This window comes from Peromyscus leucopus, chromosome 14 (assembly GCF_004664715.2).
Source record: "Peromyscus leucopus breed LL Stock chromosome 14, UCI_PerLeu_2.1, whole genome shotgun sequence".
In the NCBI taxonomy this organism is placed as follows: Eukaryota; Metazoa; Chordata; class Mammalia; order Rodentia; family Cricetidae; genus Peromyscus; species Peromyscus leucopus.
In genome coordinates this window covers 20,829,121-20,846,115 of record NC_051075.1, presented here as the reverse complement: position 1 = coordinate 20,846,115, position 16,995 = coordinate 20,829,121, and the positions used below count along the sequence as shown (strand labels likewise).

The following is a 16,995-nucleotide window of genomic DNA, read 5'->3' as shown; positions in this document are numbered from 1 at the left end:
AAACCTTGTCTCAAAAAACGAAAAGAACAACAACAAAAAGTATCTTACATAACGGTATGACAGGCATTGGACTATTCAAAGAAGAGAAGAGAGATAGTATTAGTTTGTGGGTCCAGGTACTGAATTAGCTTTTAATTTCTCCTTTACGATAACCATGTAAAAAAGGTGTCATTTTGCTACTGTTTTGCTTTCCACACGAGGAAATAGGCTTACCGAGATCGACTACAGAGCTGTTGGTTTCTGCTTTACTCTGGTCGTTGGGATTTAAAAGAGGCGCCCAGTCATGTCAACTGTGAATGGTGACTAGTGAGATGGTGTAATGGGAAAGGTACTTGCTGTCAAGGCTGATGATCTGAGTTTGATTCCCTGGACCCACACAGTGGGAGGAGAGAGCTGATTCCCACATGTTGTCCTCTGACCCTCAACTCCTGAGCTCTGGTATGTGTGCACCTACATGCATACGCACACACATGCCAGTAAAAAATAAATGCAATTAAAAAGACCATGAACCCGGTCTTGAAATAACGAGAGACAGGAAATGTTGTGTGCACCGGTTTTATTATGTGTAAGGAACGGGGAATACTTAACTATTGGAGGGGATTAGGGTTTCAAATTGGTGCTGTTGCTGTTAGCTGTTCCATGTTGGTATTTGCACAATGGTGAAATTTATGTGTGAGTATTATAGTGGAAACAGAAACGGTGTGGAAATACTACCTAATATTTACATATAATATTAAGTGTAATGTTGTTAATGTCTTGTTTAGTGATCCTAATCATCATATGATGTCTCTCGTTACAGATGTCCCCCTCGTACTTTCCTACCAGCTCTCTGCAAGATCTTTCTTGATGAAAGTGCTCCAGACAATGTGTTAGAGGTGACAGCCCGTGCCATAACATACTACCTGGATGTGTCTGCAGAGTGCACCCGAAGGATTGTAGGGGTGGATGGAGCTATCAAAGCACTTTGTAACCGTTTGGTGGTAGTTGAACTTAACAACAGGACCAGCAGAGATTTAGCTGAACAATGTGTAAAGGTAAATATTTCTTATATTATTTGGAGAATAAAAAATATGTTTTACTGAAAAAGTAAAATTCCACCATCTCAACCGCTTTGAGAGTGGTTAAGAACAGAGGAATTGACAGTCATGTCATACCAAAGGTCCCATAAGGATTGGGAGTGAAATCTCAGGATGACAGCTGTGGGCAGTGATACACTTTGTTCTGCTTCAAGCTTTTCAGTTCTGGTAGTCACTAGTCATGCTTCTACCCGAAGTTACTGTGTATAACGTAGTAACAGAGTTCACCATGACAAGGAACACGAGCACCCAGTACCGGCCATCTTGTAAGAACTCTTAAGTCACCATGATAGTCCTGGAAGCGGTGGGTGCCGTTAGCATCGTATCTATCTTACAGATGTGAACGTCAGTATACTGAGCAGGTAGTGGGTGACAGGGCCAGGATTCGAAACTCAGGAAGTTTTAAGACCCGTGGACTTACCTGTTTTACTGTCATCTCTAGAGTAAACTGTTTTAGAGGCTACAGAGCTGGCTTAACAATTAAGAGACCTTGCTGCTCTTGCAGAGAGAACCTGAGTTTGGTTCTCAGCACCCATGGGTGTCTTATAGCCACTTGTAACTCTGGCTCTAGGAGGATCTAATTTTTCTGATTTCCACGGGCACCTGTACTTGTCCACATGAGCATGTACACACATACACTAGTAAACTATTTTATTCCTTATAAGAATAACTACATTTTGTGTGACTCCATAGGTACCTGCACTCATACCGGCATGTGTACACGTGTATATACATACAAACACACACACCCAATGCTAAGTCAATAATTTATTAGAAATAATTAGTGAACATGTTTAGATTGTTTTATTTTGTATTTTTGAGTCAGGGTCTTGCCATGTATCCAGGGCATTTATGTTTTATGATGTTCTGTTTTAGATTTGGTTGTGATTGATTTTATTTAGTTGTCTGTTTTGAAGCAGGGTCTTACTGTGTAGCCCCAGCTGGCCTCAAAATCACAGAGATCTACCTGCTTCTAATTTCCTTTTGAAAACTTTATTTGCAAGTTGCTGTGCTCTTTCTTGTTGCATAGTTTGTATTTTGTAGCATTGGAAAGTGTATGTTGTAAACTCTATTATTGGTAGTTTGCTACTTCAAAGACAACCAAAAATAACCAAAAAAAAAAAAAAAAAAAAAAAGCCTCATTTGACTATTGATTCCAATTCAGCTATCTTCCCGGAATGCCAACTCCTAGAATGAGTAGCAAAAAGTGTGCTTTCCAAGCCTACTGAACTCAAGGTTGGGTTTGTTTAACTCTCCTGAGAACAGCCAGGAGAAGGTCTCACGATTTCACTTCTTTACAGCTCTGAACTGGGATCCTGGTGTTAGGTTTGATTTTTCTTGCCCATTTCCTTCCTTTCTCTCTTCCCCGTGTAGCCTGGGTTAGCTTTGTCCTCACTGTGCAGCCAATGATGCTTTTGAGTTCCCGATCCTTCTGCTGGAGTCTCCTAAGTGCTGTCCTGACAGGCTTGCACCACCCCACCTGGTTGATGATATCAGTTATTTTTCATTGATTATAGGTTGCATTTACAATGCATTCTATGTATCGGGTTAAATAAAATTAGGTGGATAGAAAATTTAATTTCACTGTTTTACTTTACTGTTTGGAATGTAGTTGTTGAATTTGGAGGGTTCCTTATGCGTTCTGTGATTCTGACAAGTTAAATTAGTGTTGCTTTCCTGTGTTAATTTTGTGTCACTGTTGTAGGTGTTGGAACTGATTTGCACTCGGGAGTCAGGAGCAGTCTTTGAGGCTGGGGGTTTGAACTGTGTTCTTACCTTCATTCGTGACAGCGGACACCTGGTTCATAAAGACACCTTACACTCTGCGATGGCCGTGGTATCAAGACTCTGTGGCAAAATGGAGCCTCAAGATTCTTCTTTAGAAATTTGTGTAGAGTCTCTGTCTAGTTTACTAAAACATGAAGACCATCAGGTAAGTAAGTTGTGTTGGAGACGTTGAGTTTTCAAAAAGAATTTTATACTCTTCCCTCTTGAGAACTGGGGAACATTATAATTAACTTTTCACTTGATTTACTTCACTAATACTTCTATAGCATGAGCCTTTGGAAGGGCAATAAAATGTGTTTTAAGGCGTGCATGGTGGTGCAGGCCTTCAATCCTAAACACTCAGAAAGCGGAAGCAGAGGAGTAAAAGTCTGACCTTGTCTACACTCTGTGTTCCAGGCAGGACAGGGTTACACAAAGAGACACTGTTTTAAAAACAACAAAACAAAAACCCGTTCAATTATGAAAGTGACATATTTATTAATACTTAAATGTTACAGAGATAGCCATTTTTATAGCTGTACTTGTATTCAGTGACATTTTGTTGATTTAGTGCAATATTTACTGAAAACAATGGGGTAGATCTTACCAAAGTAAAATAACCTAGTATTTATATAATATTATTTGTAAGGTTTTGTTGAATTCCCATACATTAGAGAATAAAACTAAAACTTTCATGCCTCTTTTTCTGGTTAGATATTGTCTCACCTTACATTCATAGATTATCTTGGCAAAGTTGTACATAATAACAATTTCTCTTTCAGAGTTTTTACTGTCCATTTACATCCTTTATATGTCCTGCTTCATTTGAGCAGACACAGTGGGCTATCGGTAGTATTATTAAGCTCTCTTACAGATGAGGAAACAGGTCTCTGACAGGGACATAACTTTCTCAGATTATGAGGTAAGGGAATGTGGAGCTGTCATTCACATTTAGACAGGGCGTGTACTTGATCACTTGGCTTTGTCTGCTTTTATCTGGTGTGTGTATTGAAATGATGATCCTAGCTCTCCGGAGGACGTTTTATCCGCTTTGTTCCCACACATCAGGTTTCGGATGGAGCTCTGCGCTGTTTTGCATCGCTAGCTGACCGGTTCACTCGTCGTGGAGTGGACCCAGCTCCACTGGCCAAGCACGGACTAACTGAAGAGCTTCTGTCACGAATGGCAGCTGCAGGCGGCACTGTATCAGGACCGTCTTCAGCGTGCAAACCGGGGCGCAGCACGGCAGGCGCCCCCTCCACAGCTGCAGACTCCAAGCTGAGTAACCAGGTGTCGACCATTGTCAGTCTGCTCTCCACACTGTGCAGAGGCTCTCCACTAGTCACACACGTAAGCTGCTCCTGACCCTTCGCTTTGTAACCTTTCAGAAAAGGGTTTTTGAATAATGCAAATATTAGATGGTTTTCTCCCATTCTCTTTTTAGGATCTTCTGAGGTCAGAGCTTCCAGATTCGATTGAAAGTGCATTACAGGGTGATGAACGATGTGTGCTTGATACCATGCGTTTGGTTGACCTCCTCTTGGTGCTATTATTTGAAGGACGGAAGGCCTTGCCTAAGTCTAGTGCTGGATCTACGGGCAGAATCCCAGGACTACGGAGACTGGACAGTTCTGGGGAACGCTCCCATCGGCAGCTTATAGACTGTATTCGAAGTAAAGATACTGATGCACTCATAGATGCAATTGACACAGGAGGTCAGAACTTCTTCTCTTAAATAGAAAACCATAGCCAGGCTGGCAGTGGTGCTACAGGCCTTTAATCCCAGCACTTGGGAGGCAGAGGCAGGAGGATCTCTGTGAGTTCTAGGCCAGCTTGGTCTACAGAGTGAGTTCCAGGACAGCCAGAGCTATTACACAGAGAAGCCTTGTCTCAAAACAAAACCACAAACAAACAAACAAATAAATACCATGAGATAAGGAACCATAGGCCATTTCTAGTTCTCAGTGTTTGGGCAGGAGGCTTTGCTTGTTGACTGTTTATTCCTGCTCTTCCCCATGTGTAGTCACACAGTGACCAGCCTGGTGCATGGTGGTGCTTGAGTACGTGTTTGTGGAGGGAGTGAAATGTCTGTAAAGTTGGACATTGACCCATTTTGTCACCCGAAAGAAAGTTTCCTGACCAGTTCTTTTTATTTATTTATTTTTATTTTTATCTTATGTGTGTAGGTGTTTGCTTTCATGGATGTATGTGCACTGTGTGTGTGCTGGTGCCCTTAGAGGTCAGAAGTTGGAGTCCCTAGAACTGGAGTTATAGGCGGTTGTGAGCCACGGTGTAGGTGCTGGGAATTGAACCTTGGTTTTTAGCAAGCACAGCAAGTACTCCAGACCTCTGTGCCATCTCTCTAGCCTCTATTATGGAATTTTAATACAGAGTTTAAGAAGTAGGGTTAAGAGAAGGGCACCCAAGAGGAAAGTAAGATGCATGGGAATGTGGATGTGAGCCTCTCAGAGGAGAGTCATACTTTTTTCCATCCTTACTTCATGTTTATTTTTAATGTTTCAAACCGTTAAATCCTCAGTGTTTAATGCCTCCATCCTCCCCATTTCTCAGCAGTTACTCTGTGACTCTGACTAGCCTAGAACTTGGCATTGTAGACTAGACTGGCTTAAACTCTTAATGGTTCTGCTGCCTCTGCCTCATGAGTGCTGCGGCTCTAGGTGTGTGCTACCATGCCTGGACTGACTTAAACTTCATAATGCTTTTTCTTAGCTGACCTTAGGTTTGTTGGGCATTTTTTTACTTTATAGTTGACTCCAATGTGTAAAATATCTTATTTTCTGTACTTCGTGAAATATTCATAGCAGTCAGAAGTGTTTAAACTTTAGAAAAGTTGAGCGTTATGTGGTGGTATTGTGTTCCTCAAAATATTGTGCACCCTAATAAACTTATCTGGGGTCAGAGAACAGGACAGCCACTAGATACAGAGGCCAGAAAATGGTGGCACACACACCTTTAATCCTAGCATTCCAGAGGCAGAGATCCACGTGGATCTCTGTGAATTCGAGGCCACACTGGAAACAGCCAGGCATGGTGACACACGCCTTTAATCCCAGGAAGTGAGGGCAGAAAGCAAAAAGGTATATAAGGCGTGAAAACCAGAAACTAGAGCCTGGTTAAGCTTTCAGGCTTTCAAAAAGCAGTTCAGCTGAGATCTATTTGGATGAGGACTCAGAGGCTTCCAGTCTGAGGAAACAGGATCAGCTGAGGAACTGGTGAGGTGAGGAAGCTGTGGCTTGTTCTGTCTCTCTGACCTTCCAGCATTCACCCCAATGTCTGGTTCCAGGTTTGTTCTTATATAATAAGACCTGTTTAGATTCATTCTACAGCTTATGTTATTGGCCTTAAAAATAGAAGATTTCCTGTTGTTTTAATTTTCAGCCTTTGAAGTCAATTTTATGGACGATGTGGGTCAGACTCTGTTGAACTGGGCCTCTGCATTTGGAACTCAGGAGATGGTAAGCTCATGCCAGGTGCTGTGTTAATTTCAGTGTGGAAGTATTCCTAGAGCAACCTTGTGATTCTTTATCCTATTACAGGTGGAATTTCTTTGTGAGAGAGGTGCTGATGTTAATAGAGGCCAAAGGTCGTCATCATTACACTATGCTGCATGCTTTGGAAGACCTCAAGTAGCAAAGGTACAATCCAGGGCTTTGAAAACGTTATCTTATACTTATTTATTGTGTACATTTGTGCATGTCTGTCTGTCTGTCTGCATGTGCATGCCATGGCACACGTGTTGGACAGAAGACAACGTGCAGGAGTCAGTTCTCCACCTTCCATCGTGTCAGTCAGGGACTGAACTCAGGTCAGTAGGTTTGGTGGTGAGCACCTTACCCACTGACCCATCCTACCAGCCCCATGCTGTTAAAGTATTAATTTTGAACAACTGCATGGTTCAGAAATTAGAATAATAAAAAAATTCATTCTGATAAGTTTATACTTCCATGCTGTTTATATCGATTCCTTCTATTCCCCACAATAACTGGCTTTAATTAGTTTTTAAAAAATCTTTTCAGTGTTTTCCTAAGCAAAAATACATAGTATTTTCTTCTTCTTTTTTACTCTGAGAAATTGAAATTCATGAGCTGGAGAGATGGCTCAGTGGTTAGAGCACTGGCTGCCTTTCAGTGGAGTTGGCTTCAATATTTCCTGACACCCACACGACTGCTCACAACCATCTGTAACTGGTACCAGGTGTTGTGACAGCCTCCCCAGGCAACATGCACACACGGTGCACAGATGTACATACTGGCAAAATGCCCATACACATAAAATAATAGTAAAACATTAAAAAAGAACAGGTTAAATGAAAATGTTCCTATCAGGTATGTGATATGGGACTCTAGAGTCTGCTTATTGTGAAATAACTTGGCATAATAAAAGGTTCGTCTGCTCTGAAGTCAGATGGCAGTGGGTTGAGGTTTCAGTCCATGTGCAGGAACTGCTGTTCTCAAGTGTGTCTGGATGTCTTGTCTGTAGAGCAGTTGTGTTACTGTCAGTTGTGGGGAGAATTAGAAGATAACACCTAGGACCACTGTAGTAGTCAGTGCGCCGTAGGTGTTGGAGTGGTGGCTGCCGTCACTGTCCTACCATCCCTACCTTCTTACGGTGTGAACGCGTTCTGGTGATGATTCTGGAGTGGCTTGCCTTCTCTCTAGAGAAGCTCAGAGTCCAGTGACTTGAACCGGCTACTTTTTAGAGAGAGCTGGGCCTCTACTGGTACCTAAGTAACAGTCAGTAAGGAAAGCACATCTCAGTTGTTGTTTCAGAGAGAATCCTTCTCCCTTCCCCCCCCCACTCCCATCCTGGGGATAAAACCTAGTGTAGAGCATTTGGTGCAGCTCTGTTCCAGGTGTTTTTACATTGTGTGGATTCTGTCATTGAAAAAAGTGTCTGAGCCATTATGATGAAATAGTGTTACCACGAGGTTATAAAATGTTTAAGAGGAATGAGGAAAGACACAGATCTTTTTATCTGTCTATCTGTCTGTCTATCTGTCTATCTATCCCTATTATCAGCTTGATACAGTACAAATTCTTATCCTAATAGTGAAATGTTTCATTGAGGCTTGCCCAGTAATTGAGTAGACCCAAAACTTACTATAAGCCACAGTCATCCTAGGGTCCCCCTGCTATGTAGCCTCGCTGGTTCTGTGGGTTGCAGTCTGATTGTTCTTTGCTTTATTTCTAGTATCCACATATGAGTGAGAACATACCATGTTTATCCTTCTGGGTTTGGGTTACCTCACTCAGGATGATATTTTCTAGTTCCATCCATTTGCCTGCAAATTTCATGCTGTCATTGTTTTTCTCTGCTGAGTAGTATTCCATTGTGTATATGTACCATATTTTCTTAATCCACTCTTCAGCTGACGGGCATCTAGGTTGTTTCCAGGTTCTGACTATTATGAATAGTGCTGCTATGAACATAGTTGAGCATGTATCTTTGTGGTATGATTGAGCATTCCTTGGGTATATGCCCAAGAGTGGTATGGCTGGGTCTTGAGGTAGATCGATTCCCAATTTTCTGAGGAACTGCCATACTGATTTGATTCCCAATGTGGCTGTATAAGTTTGCATTCCCAGCAACAGTGGAGGAGTGCTCCCTTTGCTCCGCATCCTCTCCAACATAGACTGTCATTGGTGTTTTTGATCTAAGCCATTCTGACAGGTGTAAGGTGGTATCTCAGAGTCGTTTTGACTCTGCATTTCTCTGATGATTAAGGATGTTGAGCATTTCTTTAAATGTCTTTCAGCCATTTGAGATTTTTCTTTTGAGAATTCTGTTTAGCTCTTTAGCCCATTTTTTGACTGGATTGTTCAGTATTTTGATATCTAGTTTCTTGAGTTCTTTATATACTGTGGAGATCAGTCCTCTGTCAGATGTGGGTTTGGTGAAGGTCTTTTCCCATTCTGTAGGCTCTTTTTGTCTTATTGACTGTGTCTTTTGCCCTATAAAAGCTCCTCAGTTTCAAGAGGTCCCATTTATTAATTGTTGTGCTCAGGGTCTGTGCTGTTGGTGTTTTATTTAGGAAGTGATCTCCTGTGCCAATGCGTTCAAGAGTGCTTCCTACTTTCTCTTCTATCACGTTTAATGTAACTGGATTTATGTTGAGGTCTTTGATCCACTTGGACTTGAGTTTTGTGCATGGTGACAGATATGGATCTATTTGTAATTTTTTACATATTGACATCCAGTTATGCCAGCACCATTTGTTGAAGATACTTTCTTTTTTCCATTGTATAGTTTTGGCTTCTTTGTCAAAAATCAGGTGTTCATATATGTGTGAATTAATGTCAAGGTCTTCGATTTGATTCCATTGGTCTGTATGTCAGTTTTTATGCCAGTACCAAGCTGTTTTTATTACTATAGCTCTATAGTAGGGCCTGAGGTCAGGGATGGTGATGCCTCCAGAGGTTGCTTTATTGTACAGGATTCTTTTAGCTATCCTGGGTCTTTTGTTTTTCCATATGAAGTTGAGTATTTTTCTTTCCAAGTCTGTGAAGAATTGTGTTGGGATTTTGATGGGGATTGCATTAAATCTGTAGATTGCTTTTGGTAAGATTGAAGGGACAGGTCTTGATGCACTTTTGGTCAAATGATTGGTCATTGACATTGTATAGGAAATGCTGAGTTTGATCGCCAGGTCACCAAGTGAGTGGTACTTCTATTAAAGTAAAAAGCCAGGAGGAGTGACACATTCAGATGGAATATAATATACCTTGAGGGATAGTGAATAGTCAGGGGAAATGTATGTGTGATTCTTTGAAATACAAATATCTGCCTTTCAGGTGATAGGTACAGGGTAAGGTTTGTATTAGTATCTGCATGATTGATTCTGGGAAGCCTTTGTTTGTTTGTTTGTTTCTTTGTTTGTTTGTTTGTTTGTTTGTTTGTTTGTTTTGAGGCAGGTTTTCTCTTAGCCCTGACTGTCCTAGAACTCACTTTGTAGACCAGGCTGGCCTCAAACTTGGAGATCCTCCTGCCTTTGCCTCTGCCTCCCAAGTGCTGAGATTAAAAGCGTGCGCCGCCACCTCTGCCCAGCTCTGGGAAGCCTTTAAAAATTTTTGCTTGAGTGTATGTATGTATGTGTGTATGTATGTATGTATGTATGTATGTATGCATGTATGCATGTATGTTTGTGTGTGTACCCCTGTGTTCAGGGGCTGTTGTAGGTCAGAAGAGGGAATAGGATCTCTGCACTAGACTTACAGGTGGTTGTGATCCATATGTTAGTGTGGGAGCCTTACCCAGCTCCTCTGCAAGAGCAGTAAGTGTTCTTAACTGCTCAGCCATCTCTCCCGCTTGTGGAAAACCTTTAAAATGTAGAGTTGAATGATATAAGAGCTGCTGTTGTATTAAAATTAAACGCTTTTCTTCTTAAGACTCTCTTACGGCATGGTGCAAATCCAGACCTAAGAGACGAAGATGGGAAAACACCGTTGGATAAAGCTCGAGAAAGAGGCCACAGTGAAGTAGTGGCCATCCTCCAGTCTCCAGGTGAGCTGTGTGCTCTTCCCTTTTAAGCCATCTGCCTTTGCTGTTCAGCTTCCCTTCGCAGACATACATTGTAGAAATGAGCCATTCTTAGAAAGCCAAATAATTCTATAGATAATGGGGTATGTGTATGTGAAGGCAACAGAAAAACCTTCATCTTACTGTTCGATGCCCTTAAGAAAGATTTTATTGTTCCTGTTTTTAATTATGTGTCTGTGCATGTGAATGCAGTGCCTGTGGAAGCCAGAAATCAGATCCCCTGGATTTGAAGTCCTAGGCCCTTAGCTGCTTGACATGAGCCCTAGGAACTGAACTCAGGTCCTCTGAAAGAGCGATATGTGCTCTTAAACAGAGTCGTTTCTCTGGCCCCTTTCCATGTTTTTGAGACGAGTTGTGTAAGTCCAGAATGAAAAAAAAATCTAAACTTAAGAGATTTGGGATTGTCATATAAAGAATGATTAGAAGCTGTGTAACTAGAATGATTTGAGCATTTTTAAGTTTTCAGAGTAGGTAGTAGGGCTTTTTTGTCTGTAGTGCTGAAAATTGAACTCTGCTCCTCAGGTAACTTAGTTTGAGGTGCGTATATATTAACATTTTTTTTTCCCTTGAAGGACATTGTATTTAAAAATGCATTTTTAAAATAATACTTTGTAGGTGATTGGATGTGCCCAGTTAATAAAGGGGATGACAAGAAAAAGAAAGACACAAACAAAGATGAAGAAGAATGTAATGAACCCAAAGGAGATCCAGAAATGGCACCAATATACTTGAAGAGGTTATTGCCTGTGTTTGCACAAACATTTCAGCAAACTATGTTGCCTTCAATAAGGTAGCTATTCATACCGTGCTTAAATTATACTGATGCTATAATTTTTCGTTAGCATCTGGAATTTGTTTAAAAAATATAGTAAGAATATAAATTAGGTTGGAAGTGGGAGTATCAACTTAATATTAGTTGTGAATGCTCAGCCTTAGCTTATGCTTTTTTCTTGCTTGCTCTTATTACTTAAATTAACCTGTTTCTCTTCATCTACGTTTTGCCTCAGGGCTTTTTACCTTTCTTTTCCTTCTGTATGTCCTACTCTGTGTTTAGCTGCCTGGCTGGCCCCAGGTGTCTCCCTCTGTTTCCCCCTTATTCTCTCCACTCCACCAGCCCTGCCTGTCCCTCTACTGCCTAGCTATTGGCTTTTCAGCTTTTTATGAGACCAATCATGTGCCTTAGGCAGGCAAGGTGAAACAGCAGCACATCTTTACATAATTTAACAAATGCAGCATAAAGAAATGTAACACATCTTTACCTAGTTAAAGTAATATTCTACAATATGCCTCTTCCAAGGACTGGGATTAAAAGTTTTGCACCACTACTCTTGGATTCTGGTTTAAGAATGCTTGAAAATTAATAATCTTCAAAGCTAGTGTTCACAAATGAGAACACATGTGTCATGTATCTTTTTGAGTCAGGATTATCTCACTCATAATGATCATTGTGAGTTCCATGCATTTGCCTGTGAATTTCATTTTGGGGGCAGCTGAAAAATAGTCCATTGTGTCTATGTACCACATTTTCATTGTCTATTCAGCAGCTGACAGACATATATGCAGTGTAGAGCAGCAGTGAACATGGATGGGCATGTTATCTCTAGAGTAGGATGTGGAGTCCTTTGGGTATATGCCCAGGTATGAACTTCCTGAGGAACTGCCACACCGATTTCCATAGTGGCTGTACATGGTTTGCATTCCTACCAACACTGAATAATGTTTCCCCTATAGCATGTCCACTTAGGCATTTGCTTTTTGATCTTTTTAGAACCTTCTCATGCTCAAATCTTTCAGAGATTTTTTTTCCATGTTTAGGTTTTCTTCTTTTGTATATTCTAGATACTAACCCTGTCAAATGCATAGCTGGCCGAGGCTTCTTCCCATTCTGTAGACCATCTCTTTCCTAAAATGACTGTGTGCTTTGCTGTACAGGAGCTTCATACCTTCATGGTGTCCCAGGCTGGTCTCAGATTTGCAGATCTCTTGCCTTTTGACTCCTTAGTGCTGGAACTACAGGTTTGAACCCCACAACCGGCTTTCTAGCCTTTTAAAAATCAGTTTGTAAGTGTGGAGGCTGTCCTCATGTGCGTTCAGTCCATACAAAAGTGGTTTAAGGGCTTAGATGGATACGTTTCTCAGTATTCAAGAAAAAATATGTTTTCCCCAAAATGATGGCCTTTTTTAAAAAAATTTATTTTTATTTTATGTGCATTGGTGTTTTTCCTGGTGTGTGTCTCTGTCAGGGTGTCAGATCTTGGAGACAGACAGTTGTTAGCTGCCGTGTGCTGGGAATTGAACCCAAGTCCTCTGGTAGAGCAATCAGTGCTCTTAACCACTGAGCCATCTCTCCAGCCCCAATGATGCTATTTTTAATATAATAGAAAAATGCTTTTAAGTGAACTTAACTTATAAAGTAGTGTTAAATAGGAAGTTTGTGAATATAAAATATTTATATGTACTCATAAAAATATAGTATACCAATAGAGATAAGTGAATTCAGACTGATTTGTTATCTCTATATTAGACTTTCCTTGTAGAACTGAGATAATAAAACCTAATTCATGTGGTTTGTTGTATGGTTTAAGAGTTATAATGTTTTAAATTATGTGAACGAATTCCTGCCTCATAACTGGTCAGTGTGTGTGTGAGAGAGAAGGGGAGGGGGCAGAGGAAGGGAGAGGGAGAGAGGGATCGTAGGTATTTGCTTGCTTTTAACCTCATTTTCTAAAGTTACCATGCTGTGCCAGCAACCAAGCTGATTAAATGTAATATAGAATAGCATTTAACAAGAGTATTAAGGATGATTAGTTTTGATTAACATAATATATTACCCAAATAGTAAACATAAACTGTTGTGATAGCATAGAGTCTTAATTTTTTGGTATTCTTAAGTGTATGCTTTTCATTAGTACTCATAAAATTGTTGGACACTTACTTTTACTAATGTGTAGCTGGATATTTATCAATTGGGGTCTTTTGGTTTCATAAAATTCTTTTTCCCTTCTTAAGGAAAGCCAGTCTCGCTCTAATCCGGAAAATGATTCACTTCTGCTCTGAAGCACTGTTAAAGGAAGTCTGTGATTCCGATGGTGGTCACAATCTGCCAACCACACTAGTGGAGATCGCTGCGGCTGTCCTGGACCAGGAGGTGCGTGCCCAGCCTGAGCTCCTCGTAGCTGTAGTTCCTCTGGAGACCTGTCAGTCACAGAAGTAAAACCCTCCCCTGTCCATGTGACGGTACTGTCCGTCATCTTCCTTGACTGCTGCTCTCACGTGCTCCCTCTTTTTCCTCCCCAGGACGATGACGACGGCCACTTGCTAGCGTTGCAGATCATACGGGATTTGGTAGATAAAGGTGGTGATATTTTTTTAGATCAGCTAGCCAGACTTGGTGTAATTAGCAAAGTATCAGCTTTGGCAGGTCCTTCTTCTGATGATGAGAATGAAGAGGAATCGAAACCAGAAAAAGTGAGTGGTCCTCATTGTAATATTGATAACAGGGTTTGTTTTAAGGAAATAGATGTTTAATTTAGGATGGTTTTTGACAGATCTATAATGTAATATGAAAATATAATTGAATCTTTTTGGTCAATTTTCCTTTCAAAGTTTTTGTTACAATTTTAAATGTAGGACAAGGTTCCAGAGGTACTTAAAGAATATCAGAATTCCTGTCATATCCATTAGTTGTTAATATTTTGCTTGTTTGCTTTATCATCTTCATGTACACATTTATGTGTGTATACATTTTTTGGAGACAGAATCTCTTTCCTTCCATGGGTTGGGGGTGCTGTGAACTGAATATATAACAACAGCACTAACATTTTTTCTGCTGGCAGGATATGGATTATAGTTGACGGAATAACAGTTTGTTAATTCTAGTTGGTAGCCGGTCGGTGGTTTTTGAAATAGCACATGTTCCAATTAGTTTCCAAGTCCTTGAGAGCCTTACAGATTTGTTGCTTGTTTCTTTGTCTTTGAGAGAGCGAGTGTTCTGAGGACTCAGTTTCGCTTTGCATTGCATCCTATTTCTTGCTGATGCAGTTGAGTTTCCATGTTTTAGTAGTTACGTTAGAGAAATGATGCTGAGTTCCTCCTGGCCAGTGAACTTTTGAGGAGGCACGTGGTAACTGTCGGCATGTTGCCTTGGATCCCTCGATGACGTTTCTTTCCTTAGCTGTCTCTGATGCAACACTGAGACAGAATCTCACTCTAGTCCAGACTGACCTGGCGTTTACTCTGTAGCACAGGGTGTCCTTGAAATCATGGCAATACTCTTCCCTCAATTTCAAGTTCAAGGTGTGGCACATCGTTCCTTGCTATAATGTTCCTCTGTTTCCTTCTGTAATTAGTAAACAATGTGTAGGTAGTTACTGGAGAATATTTAAGTATACTTTTTCTTATTTAACTATATTCTAGTGCAGTATTTGCTGGTAGTTGGTTGTCTTTGGAGTTAAAATCTGCCTTATCTAAGGTGGGTTGTGGTTTTCTGCATTTTTAGTTTGCTAGGAGTTGTGTTTGTGATGTGTGTGCATGTACTTCTATGCCTTGTTGCCCTTTTTTTTGAGGCAGATCTATTCTTGATAGTCTTTAATATTTATTTATACTCTTCCAATTTTAGTAAAATTGGGATAATTTTTGGCTGTTAATCCTTTAAATAGTTGGCTTATTTCCTCCTTTTTTGCCCAAGTGTCAAGTCTTATGTATGGTGGAGATTTGCTGACATAAACTGCGCTCTGTCTGCCTCTCTCCTTTTGTCTTTCACTGTCCCTCAAGCCTGGTTGACTCTGCTGCTTTCTTCTCTGCCCTGGTCACATCTAGTGAGTTACTCAGAATTTTATTTGTCCTGTGTTCATATGTATGGTTCTTAAGATGAAAAATATAACATATCAACTGAGTAACTCACTAGCTCCCGAACCCTGAATTCTGTTTCTGCCTGGACCAGGTGGGTTAAATACCTCGAACTTGCATCTCTACCTCCTCAGTTTGTAGGGTTGGATTCTGTAGCTACTCTTTAATGATCCTAGCCAGAAAAAAGTCTCTGTCTAAGGACCTGACTTCCATTTCATTTTCCTGAAATTTCGTGAACTATTTATTGTGTTGCCTGTTGTCACGCGAAACTTTTCCCCCATATATCTTGTGTAATGTTAAGTTGCTCACCATGGAAACAGTGGATTTGAAAGGCTCAGTTCTTATTAGTTCATGTGATTTGGAGCAGAAAGTGTGTGTGTGTGTGTGTGTGTGTGTGTGTGTGTGTGTGTGTGTGATGTATGTGCACATATGCACCTGTGGAGGGAGGCTAGAGGTCAGCCTCAGGTGTTCATGAGGAGCGTCCACCTTATTGGTGCGTGCTGTGAGGTGGGGAATGTGTGTGACAGTGTGGGATCGGATGACACCTTCATAGAGTCGCCTCTCTTCACCCTCGTGTGGCCTTCGGAGGCTGAACTCAGGTCAGCAGGCCTGCCTGCTCCACAGTAGCTTGTACCTGGGGAGCCATCTTGCCTGGCCTGCCATGGCTTTTCGAGACCAGACCTCTTACCGGAGCCTGGGGCCCTCACTGTTACGGCTAGACTGGCAGGCCAGTTACATCTTCATCTGCCCAGTGCTAGGATTATAAGCATGTGTTATCATGCCCGGCTTTTTAATGTGGGTTCTGTGGGTTGAACTCAGTTCCTCATGGTTGTGTGGCAGACATTCCGGACCTGTCTTTTCAGCCCCACAGAAATCAGAAATCCTTCGGTTTAGAGGAATTGATAATCTTCAGTGTTTTGGTGACTGTGTTTGGGGTGTCTCCTCCACCCCACAACCCTGGGCCTGAGCTGCACTGCAGCCCCTGCTCTCTCCTCTGTGCTGCTGGGAATCATCAAACCAGCCGCTGACTACAGGGAGCGAGTGAAGGGGATTGAAATGGATGTCTCACGATGGCTGCACCCTGTCTAAAGAGACACTTTTCACACGCACAGAGGTTGGGCTAACAGTAGACAAACACATTTCCATTTTGTCTCCTGAAGGGTGGTTTAAGTCAAACTTCCCAGGCTAAACCAAACACTGGCTTAGTGTGCAAGAACTAGCCTAGCGTGTATTTGAGAGAAAACAGGGCTTCACTCTGGCTGCACTGCCGATGAACTTTGTGGTCTTGAGTCTCCCTGCACTGGAAACAGTGGTAGTCCTCCCTCCAGGTTCTGGGGGGATTAGAGGAGTTGGCATCTGGAGCAAATAGCAGGTTGTGCTGGCCAACTGCCACATAGGACGGACCGAGTTTTTGGCTGGCACCGCCCAGATACTGCCTCTTTTTTTGGTGGGTCCATTCCTGCCTCTTCTAGTCACTTCTTTCCATCTCTAGTAGAAGAGCTAATTGTTTTTCTACAAGCTTCATAACTGGGATGTGACTTCTTGCCCAGGTGCTCTACCAGAGCGAGCTCTGCTTGAGAACTCAAGGGGCTGTGACTCGTAGAGAAGTGCTGTCACTGAGCTGCACTCTCACCCTTGAATTCTCCCTCCCACCATGGGGGTTAGGGCTTGAATTCAGCTTGTAAGACTTGGCGGCAGGTGCCTTTACCCACTGAGCCATCTCATTGGCTTCTTGACACAGGATCTC

At 41.6% G+C, this 16,995-nt stretch overlaps 1 protein-coding gene across 1 annotated transcript in view; it reads left to right on the top strand.

Moving 5' to 3' along the window:
- Hectd1 (HECT domain E3 ubiquitin protein ligase 1) overlaps positions 1-16,995 on the top strand; it is an 86,684-nt gene that overhangs the window by 17,213 nt on the left and 52,476 nt on the right. The window contains 10 exon segments of the mRNA XM_028869679.2: positions 800-1,034; positions 2,782-3,009; positions 3,912-4,193; positions 4,288-4,558; positions 6,243-6,319; positions 6,401-6,499; positions 10,250-10,364; positions 11,016-11,190; positions 13,410-13,548; positions 13,698-13,868. Coding sequence (XP_028725512.1) covers positions 800-1,034; positions 2,782-3,009; positions 3,912-4,193; positions 4,288-4,558; positions 6,243-6,319; positions 6,401-6,499; positions 10,250-10,364; positions 11,016-11,190; positions 13,410-13,548; positions 13,698-13,868 — 1,792 coding nt within the window.